This window comes from Alosa alosa, chromosome 21, assembly GCF_017589495.1.
Source record: "Alosa alosa isolate M-15738 ecotype Scorff River chromosome 21, AALO_Geno_1.1, whole genome shotgun sequence".
Classification (NCBI taxonomy): domain Eukaryota; kingdom Metazoa; phylum Chordata; class Actinopteri; order Clupeiformes; family Clupeidae; genus Alosa; species Alosa alosa.
The window spans coordinates 1159428-1170793 of record NC_063209.1 but is presented as its reverse complement, the minus strand read 5'-3'; the positions used below and the strand labels follow the sequence as shown (position 1 = coordinate 1170793).

Here is an 11366-nt window from a genome sequence, read left to right as displayed (position 1 = left end):
TTCTGTTGACTTTCAAACAAAACAGAGAGCTAGCTCGCTACTTCCTCCCCCTCCCTCCTGTGCTGCTCCCGTGCAAATGAAACTCTCCTAAACGTGCATCTCGTGATTTGCTGGAACAGTTTGTTATGTTTTTATGAGCTAGGTTTGCCCAGGTTGTTTTTGTTGCCATTTTTGGAGCCACTTTTGGGCTGTCCACAGAGATTGCGTTTTTTTTACAGTGTATTCAGGACACAGACAGCTAGCAGTTGGTTAGGTGATGTTTGCAGTAAGTGGTATAAAATGCTTTAGCCTAAAAAACGTGTGGCATCGCATCGCTTAGAGCACCTTTAAGCTAACAGGCTAGGCTCTTGCTCTGCGGAGAAAGCTGATAAGTAGAGATTAGGGGTGTAAAGATTAACCGATACGTATCGGTATCCGTTTTTCACGTGTAAGATACGGCTACATCGATACGTGAAGAAAAAAACTGAAATGAACCGGTCGTTATATCGATTTACTTATTATGAATCGGTTAACAACGTTTTCTGCTCGCTCAGACTTCCATTTACGCTCCAAGAAGTGCGCTCGGCCCCACTTCCGGTTTTGAAACCATAATTGGCACGGAATTGTGGGTAATGCAGTTCGTTTTTGGTTACATTCATTGCCCAAAGTTGTCATATGACCTCATTACCCATACATCTACAGCAACTTAAGCATGTGACAACTTGCACTCGGTTGGCTTTTGTTTTTCGAAATCCAGCGTGAAATTAAACACTTATAGCATTCCTAAACAGCAACGATAGTCTGTAGAGTAGCCTTACCTTTGATGAAGGGATTTCCTTAATGTTAAATAATAATTTGGCCCTAGCTGCTAAAACGATGCACAAATTATTAGCCAATGATTTTGTTCATATTCACTCAGACTTGTGGCATTATAGGTTTCTGCATTAGGTCTACTGTTGGAACAACAGCTTAAGAGTTTCTTAAGCACTTTTATTTTGGTATCGTCTTACCTCAACAAGGCTACAGCTCCATGAAAACAATCAGATATAACCCTATAAAATCTGTGAAAGATCTATAAAGTCTATAAAAATGTATTTTTATGTTGTATTTGGCTGCTGTGTTTGACTGAAATGTAGACTATTCTTTTTCATTTCAATACAATATATGAAACACACCTCAGTTTAGATAATCATATTCACACATTTTTTTTGCCTAATTGACAACCATGACCATGATAATTGAGAATATAAAATTAATGTGCACCATGAGCAAATGATAAAAAAATCTTTCAGAATGCTTTCCATTCTTGAACTGCATCGAATTGCATCGCATCGAATCGTACTGAATCGTTTTTTATAAACATGTATCTTTTCTTGTATCGAATCGTGCCCATGTATCTAGATGCGAATCGTATCGTCTTTTACATGAGAGATTCACACCCCTAGTAGAGATGCACCGATAGATCGGCTGGTGACCGGAATTGGCCGATTTTCACGTGATCGGCCATGATCGGCGACTGGCCAGTCAGTCTGAGTCATACCGATTTTATGCCGGTCAAATGCACTCGTGTGCCGCAATTGTAACAACACCCAGCTGAGTTTGCAAAGTTTGAAGCAGCTAGCAATCAGGCCAACACTCTGGACTACTGGATGTAGGGCTACAAATAAAGTGCCAATAGGCTACTGAGTTTTTCTATGCAGCGAACGCTGTGCTTTGCATATTGCGTGGAATTTACCAACAACTTCACTTCATTAGGCTACATAAACATCGCTCATCACCGCCCGTCCCTGCCGCTAATTGCGTGCCCAAAGCTGAACCACAAGCACAGCTGAACGGAGATAACAGATTGCGGCTATTAAAAATAATCAAAGTTTAACGATCATAGGCTACATGATAATAAGATGTCAACAAGCAGCGACATATAGCCTTAGTAGTTCTACTCCACTTATAAAAAAAAATATTCAAACTATTTACTGCATGTAGACTAGGGCTATGCCTAAAATATCCTAGTCTAGCAGATTGAGAAGTGGATGTCGTGAAAGTGAACAAACAATATCCTATTAGAAAGGCAAACAAACGTTAAAAGTTGCTTTTGACATAGTAGCCTACAATGAAGACAACTGATGCTCTGAATACTGAATCAGCTGTCTCTGAAAGTTTCTATAGCCTAATTGATGCATTTAACCGGAATTTGGATTTAAGTTTTTCATCGCAAAATAGATGTGCGCTGTTTTCATATAGGCTTTGGTGGAGCACCTATCGCTATAAGCACTTCTCCTCCCCTATGTTTGCATGTTAGCCTACTCCCACTTTTCCCTCGCCCTCCCATAAATTTATCAATGCATATAAAAATATGTTCCATGGTAGCATGTTCAAATGTATCATGAAAATTGTTCTTATATCTTTAGTTGGATATTGGATGTGAGAAGAAGAAAAAAATGGGTGTTCCATAACAGTGCATTTATATTAGTAGTCTGTGAAATGAATGTCCCACACTGGGAAGCATTATAGTTTGATACTGCAGCTGAAGTTAGACTTGAAGAAGAATCTGTCTGCTCACCGGTTACATTTTTTTAACAGCCATTTCATTATTGAGTGAAGTTGATTGCATTTCTATATTAACATGTTCTATTAAAGAAAAGCTAGAAAATAACTATTTGTGTGTGTGCTGTAAAATGGTTAGAATAAATGAAATCGGAAGGTCAAACTCTATGAAAAATCGGAAATCGGCCCAAAAAATTGCAATCGGTGCATCTCTACTGATAAGTAACTACGATGGCGGATGGTAGTTTTGAAACTGATATGGCAAAAGGGGATTTTGAAGATTGAAGATATGGTGCAGGAATCCAATTCTCATTGCTTTTACGAGCCCCAATACAGCGAGGAACAGGAGTCCTGCATAGGGATCGACCGATATATCGGCCGGCCGATATTTGCATTTTTTACGTGTATCGGCATTAGCCGATAAGCGGCTGCGCTCGCCGATAGTTTTTTCCCGCATTATTTACATACAGGCATCCACAGGCAGCTCTGTGTTGCTGGAGACGCTGCAATTCACGTGCAGACTGCCCCTCCCCCACTAGCAGAGTGCTGAAAGCCTGCTCTTCAAGACAGTAAACTTTAAACTTTCAAAGCATCTTTTAACTGTTTGACTTAGCTGAAATATTGCCATACACTTTGAAAGTGGAAGCAAGTTTGTGGGTCCAAATGGAAAACGCTGATAGATAGATAGATACTTTATTTAATGCTGAATGCCTCATCTATAAATCTGCTTGCCATTGTATTTAGGGAGCTGCAAATAGCTAAGCTGTAGGCTATCCGTATGCATGCGGTAGCGGCCTAGCTGTTACGAACACTGGTCAATCATATGATTAAGTATGCCGACGTTGTTTCGTGGTATTTGTGGGAGTTTTATTCAGCGACCACCTGGCTGAGTTTTGGACGCGTGTGGTGTGTCTCTCCCTCCCCCTCTCCCTTCGAGCTGGGGGGAGTTGCCATCGCAGTGATATTACAGCTTCAATAATGAGAGACGTGTTATACGTAGTTGAATATTAATTTGTGTTAACGTTTATCATGTACCAGACATAAGTGTACCGTGTATGCCTTACTTGTGTCTAGAGCCGTTTGCTAACGTTATCATTATCAATCCAGTTCAATGTTGGTTGAGTTTTCGTCAGCTACCAAACAGAAGTTTGTGTGTGCGTCTGGTCTCTCTCACTCAGTGGGACACACACAGCGTGCGCTACCTGAAGGAGAGCTTTTAAAACTTTGAGAGATATGTTTTTATACCTTTTAACATTGATGCCGTTTAGAACAGAAACATCTGACACCACGTTATTTTCCTCTGCTGATTTATGTTCTGTGGTTGACAAATCTGGCAGCTTTTTTTAGAAAAATATAGACATAGAAAAATTGAAACCATGCAGTCGTAAATTACAAATCAAGCACTTTATTTCAATAACTACTTTTTAGGCTTATTGTTTTCTTAAATTATTTAAATGTGTTGACAAAGGACATTTTGTGCTGACCTGAATTATGTCTTATAATATGTCAGCAAGCAATGCATCATCAAGGCTGTGTTGTAAGATGTTGATGAAAGCCTTTTACCCTTGCACAGTTAACCATATGCAGTGCACCAATCCATAAGTTCAATACATGTTCATTTTTTAAATTGAGACTTATAACATTTGTTATCATCATTTGTGTAATTATGTGTCATTTGGATGATGTAAATTGAGGGAGCAAAAGCAGTATCGGCTCCAAATATCGGCTCAAGAAAATCGTCAGCCTGCATCGGTCATCGGCTAAGGCTAATGGGGGAAAAAAAAAAAAAAAATCGGTACATATCGGTCGATCCCTAGTCCTGCAGCAAGACCTGCTTGTCAATTAGTAGGAAAGCCCAGGCCGACTTGAGCAGGGGTGGTGTCAGTGCTCTCGACGGTATGTGTGGAGCACCATAGCTTTGGAAGCTAAGCTAACAGGCTAGGCTCTTGCCCTGTGGAGAAAGCTGATAAGTAATGACGATGGCGGATAGTAAATTTGAAACTGATATGGCAAATGGGGATTCTGAAGATCTGGTGTGCAATTCTGATGGTTGTTATTACCTGTAATTGTCTTTTTTTACATGTCTCGTAAAATATGTAATGTTTTAGCAGAAAATAGTCCTAATGAATTATTATTGTTACGAGTCTAGGAAATCCTAGCTCTAATGTTTTTGCGAGGCAACAGCACTGAAGCGCCAAATGAGTCCTCCTCCACCGTGTTAAAATAAACCATTTCATCCATTAGAGTTCAGAATCAGGATCAGAAGATCTCCGTCTTTCACTGTAAGACTTGTTGACAGCTGTAAGACCGCAGCGGAGTAGTAATCGGGATTGGTTATTTGTAAAATTTGTTTACTTCGCCCTCCTATAGCCTGGACCAGTGTTGCCCAAACTTTTTTTCTGGGGACCCACTTTTTAAAAATCACAGACCATCACGACCCATTTCACTTCAGATCTAACATGCAACCACCAATATAGTTTTAGCCACAGGTTCTCAAACTTTTATATGCCCCCCTAACCATTCTACAGTGGCATATGTATACGTAATAGCGCCTAGGTCTGGCCTACTACCACTACTATTACAGGGATTGGTGATGCACTGACTCCGTTTCCCATAACTCTGCAATCTCAAATACACATGAAACAATGTTAAATATTTTCAAAGCTATAAAATTCTCGCTCAGTTTTGTACAAACACAACCTCAGGTTTTCCTCATCCTGCTTTGAACAGTTGTGTTGCATTTTCAGCACCATCAGCGTGGAAAGTTACCTAAAAGATAACGTTTTAATGCGCATCCGAGAGTTTGGGGATATTCTTGCATTCTATGCAATAGTCACTCTTCACATAGTAAGCTGTTCCTGTATATCTAAAGAGAGATGTTGTAGGCTACGTTGCGTTGCAGACAAATGGATCCATAACAGAGTTAATTCCGATGTAAACATAGCAAATAACAAGTCATTATATTGTAGCCTATTTCTGGAGGTTTCTTTGGAAAGTTGAATCCGCAAGTTAAACGTTTGCTTGTTTGTAGGCCTTATACTAAGGCTGTGTATTGATGTTGTGACAAGCTATGTTGTTGTAAGAATGTGAAATGAATAAATATCAGAACAAGAGGCTTTTGCGCAATAGCCAAAAGATAATGCGCTTTTACTGTAGACTAGTAGAGTTTGCGAGGTGGAAAACAAGAGGAAATAATAGCTTTTAAAATGTCCATTTAAATTGTAGCCTTATATAATGCACTGGTGTGCATTTTAAATCTGAAATAATAAGGAATGTGAGGAGGCTGCTTTTTAGGCAATACTTTAAAGAGTGCATCTACAATCGAAACTATCAGCCTATGACGCAAATTGAATAGCCATGCCCGGTATACGGATATCTGCTTTAGTTGACAGCATGGTAACTAGATTTTAATCGGTCAACGGGAGCAGCTGTCCGTTAATGTTCATGCTGATTCATGTCCCTTGCATTTTGCAACTGCGAGGTCCATAGCAGAAGCCCCTCAGAAATGTTTCATTTTTGCGAAGTGAGATACTGCGCTGCCCCTCTGGCGACCGTTAAGCCCCAGTTTACAGCTATTCTAGGGCTGTGACTGTGGTAAACAAACTATATCCTAATAGAAAACTGATAGCTTTCCTGGTTAAATGGTAAGCTAGGCCTATTACACAACATAAATTGTGCTGGAGACAAATAAAATCTCCTGCGACCCACCCGTGGGTCGCGACCCAGTCTTTGGGAACCAATGGCCTGGACTGTGCGATCGCAGCCCCTTACTTTCACTTTCCGCTGCCCTCATAGTCGGCATGGCTGGTAGCCTAATAACGTGGGATGCATAGCGTATGAGGTTGGTACAGACTACTGAAGATTTTAGATGAGTGACCACGATAGTAGTCTTAGCTTTTTTGCTAGGCCCTGCGAAGGCTGGCAATGTGGAATATTCCGCTGGTTGGTGCACAACAAAGTGTTCAGATTGGCTGTCTATCCATTGTTTACGAAGATTTCACTGGAGCAGATCTTCCACACAACTTCGGTAGCCTGGTCACTATGTCTGTCTGTCCACTTTCATCAGGCCATAGATAGTCTATATAATATTTCTTTAATGTTATACATTTTTTATGTAGAAAATTATACATTTATTTCTGTACCCCCCACCGACGATATCATTGTCTATCGCAATGTTTTACCGTACACATCGTCAAATGCCAATTAAAGGGACATCGCCCAATCCTACTTTTCAAGTAACCAGAGTTTAACCATAGAGCTTTTCGCAACCAGATCTGCACTCCATAAGCAACCAGAGTTTAACCATAGACCTTAAAACAACCAGCGGATGGCGGGCAGGTGCGTTTTTGAAAATTGGTCAAAAATAGTTGGTGCGGATGGATGGCGGACAGATGATGAGTTTTGTGATGCGGTTGCGGATGAAATAATAACCCATCCATGAATCTCTACCCTGTACTACTATATGACAGAAATGTTTTTATTTTAGTACAGCTTATGATAATGCTGTGAGACTTCATAGCATACAGTATGTTGGGGGGCGTCAACAGTCATCATTTTGTCAATACGGTTACCATTCCACCTCTGCCATAGATGATTTGGCAAAGAGATCAACGATTATTGAGCTTGTACTGGTTTAGACATTTAGCCTAAATAATTATGTTTAAAAAATGGTCTAACTGGCAGTCAACCAATATTTAGTGTGAATATCTGACCTTCACAGATGCGGTCCAGCCTCTGTCGTTTGACTTTGTGTTTGTCCATCAGAGCCATTGACTGGCAAAATGTCTGCAGGACCAGCACGAGGCAGATAACAAATGCAACAGGGCCCAGAACACTTCAATATTCAGAAAGAGGGTGACAAGCTCCACAGGTGCCTGTAACAAAAAGACAGTCCATCATAATAAGAAGTGTGACAATGTTTGCTGTTGAGAATTGTGACAAAGATTTTGGGCAAAGAATTAAATTGTATCTACCAAAAAACACACATAAAATTCATACACTGCTCAAAAAATAAAATAAGGGAACACTTTTTCATGGGAGTATAGCATGAAGTCAGGCAAATTTGTGGGATGTTGATCTGGCCAGTTATGTAGCAGAGGTGGTTGTGAGTCAGTTTTACCTCCTTTGGTGTCAACCAAATTAACAACAGGTGCACTACAGGGGCAACAATGAGACGACCCTCAAAATAGGAATGGTTTTACAGGTGGTGGCAACTGATATTTTTTCCATTTTTATCCTTCTTGACTGATTTTTCATTACACGTTTCACATTTGGCTAGGATCAGTGTCACTACTGGCAGCATACAAGGGTTGCACATAGGGCTGGGACAACGCGTCGACGTTAAAGTTAAAGTAAACTCTGCTAAGGTCTTATCACAACATAGTACATTGAGGAGACTAAACTAAGTTAAGTTACAGTACGCAATCAAGCAGTATCTCAAAGCTAACGTTAAAATACTGTTTGGGTGTCAATTTTAGCATGCTTACTTGCAGCTGCTTATTCGTTACTCATGCAGGGCTCATTTTATTGACTCTGAATGTTTGCAAAATCCAGATGTAAATGGAAAGTGTTTTCCAAGACTCAAAAGTGCTTGTCCAAAGGAGAAGTACGAACCGTTATTTGAAATAACTACGTTATGAATTGCATCCACACATCAGCAGCCTTTTAACTGTGTTAATGTTAATTGCAAGGATTCCCACACAAACGTCTTAAAATGACAGGCACTCAATTAGACATACACTACTAAACTTTATTGAATGCTACCTCTGACTAAGAATGCATTACTTTGCACTTGTATAGTCTTTTATTTTGGAATCTTAAGAGCAATAAACATATATTGCAATGTTAAAGAATTCATGTTTTTTTTATTCATATGTGTAAATAAACATGTATAAGTTGCTATTAGTGAATTAATGGGGAGATAATCTAATCGAAATCGGCCTGAAAAAATGAATCGTTAGATTAATCGATGCATCGAAAAAATAATTGTTTATCCCAGCCCTAGTTGCACAGTAGGGCTGTCAATCTTCCTCCATAATCCCATTCGAATTTCATTCATTATTATTGTTAATCAATTTATTTTTGAATATTTAATGCTCAATTTTGGCCTATTATTAATATTTACTATGCATCTCTATACACTGTATAAACGGGCTTATGCATTGCCAATGCCACTATAAACGTGTGGTTGACTTGATATATTTAACAAAAGCTGAGTCTATCAAAGACATCTGTGCAACTTGAGTGGTTTCAGTTTCTTTTGCGCAGACACGCACACACACTGAATGAACGCTCATACCACTACCACTTAATTGTATGCCTCTATGTTTGATGATGCCAAATTAACAAGTATTTCCTGATTGGGGAAAAGTTTGCTTTCTTTTTCTCTATCAGCCCGCAATTCCATCAATCACCGGACATAGAGGAGAGAGGCAAAAACCCAGTAGGCTAATTCTTGCCTGTTTCAGCTGTGGTTCCTCCTCGGACTGTTTACCTACCTAGCTTGTCAGGGTGTAGCGTTATCAGATGACAACGAGCAGCCTGAGTGCACGAGTGATATTTCATTTGGGCCTTAGCCTACATATTCTGCAGATTACGACATTGTTAGGCTACTTGTTATTTTTCTGTTTTCTGATGGATATCCAAAAACGTTCCACACATTGCTTAAATGGTTAGGAGTGCTGATCTCCATGGGTGCATCGCTTCTGCCATATTTTGATTATGCATTAGACATGACAAAAGCATTAAGTTCACATATTCGCTAAAGTTAGCCAACGCATACTCCCCAAAACACCACAATCCAATAGTAATTTCAAAATTCGATGTGTTGATTTTTTAAATATTCGATTTAATATTCCGACTTCCGAAATTCGTTCCAACAGCCCTAGTACACAGGTAGTCCAACTCCTCCAGAATGACACACCAATACGTTCCATTGCCGTCCATAACCAGTATCTGCTCCTTTGTGCAAGGAGAAACAGTAGGAGCCCTGCCAGAGCCCTACAAAATAACCTCTAGCAGGCCACTGTTCAAGTTCAAGTAGTTTTATTGTCATGTACTTAAGCTCAAGAGCCTGCTGAACTTAAAAGAATAAATGAAAAGCAGTAATTAAGGTGTATTTTGTGTGTGTGTGTGGGGTGAAATGGTGTATGTGTGTGTGTGGGGGGGGGGTATGTTGTGTGTCTGGGTGGAAACTGTCTCTGCATCTGCTGACCAGTCTGCATACTCTTGTACCTTCTACCAGATGGTAGGAGGGAAGACACTGTGGCTGGGATGACGGGGGTCAGCGAGGATTCTCTTGGCTTTTCTCCTGCAGCGCTGGCTGTAAAGGTCCTGGATAGTTGGTAACTCAGTCCTTGTGATGCACTGTACTGACCTGACCACCCTTTGCAGAGCTTTGCGATCATGGGCGGTGCTGTTACCATACCATGCTGTAATGTTGCCAGTCAGGATGCTCTCAATGGTACAGCGGGAAAAGTTGGTCAGTATTTCACCATCCATACCAAACTTTCTCAGTCTCCGAAGAAAGAAGAGCCGCTGTCTTGCTGACTTTGTGACCATACCTATATGGTGTGACCAGCTCAGATCCTCACTGATGTTAGTTCCAAGGAATCTGAAGCAGCTGACTCTCGACTGCTGTGCCTCTAATATAGATGGGTGTGTGCTCTACCTGCAGTCTCCTGTAGTCCACAATCAACTCCTTGGTTTTGCTGACGTTGCGCAGCAAGTTGTTGTCTTGGCACCAGGATGTCAGCGTTGCCACCTCTGCTCTGTAAGCAGACTCATCATCTCTTGACAAGACATGAAAGGGTCTGGAGAGGTCATGGAGAATGTTATGCTGCCTGCAACATCATTCAGCATGACCGATTTGGTGGTGGGTCAGTGATGGTCTGGGGAGGTATATCCTTGGAGGGACACACAGACCTCTACGGGCAAGACAACTGCATCATCACAGCTCTTAGGTATCGGGATGAAATCTTCAGACCCATTGTCTGACCCTGTACTGGTGTAGTGGACCCTGGGTTCCTCCTGGAGCACAAACAATGGCTGGCCACATGTGGTGAGAGTGCGCAGGCAGTTCCAATAGAACACCTGATGACAGGACACCATCCGCCGTCTCAATAAGAAGCTTGCCCTGATGCCGTCAAGCATGTGGGGACCATATGAATTACGGAGTACCATTTTGAGATGCTGCAATGAAATTTAGGCAAAATGGACTAGCCTGCCGCATCATTTTTTCACTTTGATTTTCAGGGGGTCTTTTAACTCAGCCCTCTGTATGTTGATCATTTTCATTTCTAAAACAAAAAATGTGGCATCCTTTCATTCCATTACCCAGTCCATATCAGTATAGATATCCAGCATTACCGTACCGGAGTATAAGTCGCACCAGTCAAAAAATGTTTCATGAAGAGGAAAAAAACCATACATATATATACATACATACATACATACACACACACACATATACATACATACACACACACATATATATATATATATATATATATATATATATATATATATATATATATATATATAGCACCTGAGTCACAGGACCGGCCAAGCTACGAAAAAAAGTGTGACTTATAGTCTGGAAAATACGGTATGTTTTTTCCATTGAGATCTGATTTGTTTTCAAAGTGTGCCTTTGATTTTTATGAGCAATGTACATGGCAGGGCTCGACAGTGCAACTATTTTGCTCACATTTTTGTGAATAAAAATATTTAGTGTCATGGGTGCGAGTAACTTTAAAGTATATTTTTGGGGGCTTTTTTTATGCCTTTAATTGACAGGATAGTGGAAAATGACAGGAAGCGAGTGGGAGAGAGAGTCGGGGTGG

At 40.5% G+C, this 11366-nt stretch overlaps 1 protein-coding gene across 7 annotated transcripts in view; it reads right to left on the bottom strand.

Annotated features, from left to right (window-relative positions):
• The window catches only part of LOC125286027 (C-terminal-binding protein 2), a 78572-nt gene that overhangs the window by 42459 nt on the left and 24747 nt on the right, over positions 1 to 11366 (bottom strand). For 6 of the 7 annotated variants that reach the window (XM_048230687.1, XM_048230686.1, XM_048230681.1 and 3 more), the window contains one exon: positions 7236 to 7397. In XM_048230687.1, the coding sequence (XP_048086644.1) occupies positions 7236 to 7293 (58 nt within the window). In that variant the 5' untranslated portion in view covers positions 7294 to 7397. Of the gene's footprint in view, positions 1 to 7235; positions 7398 to 10192; positions 10265 to 11366 lie in introns of those variants that run through there. The other variant, XM_048230683.1, reaches the window with a different exon arrangement.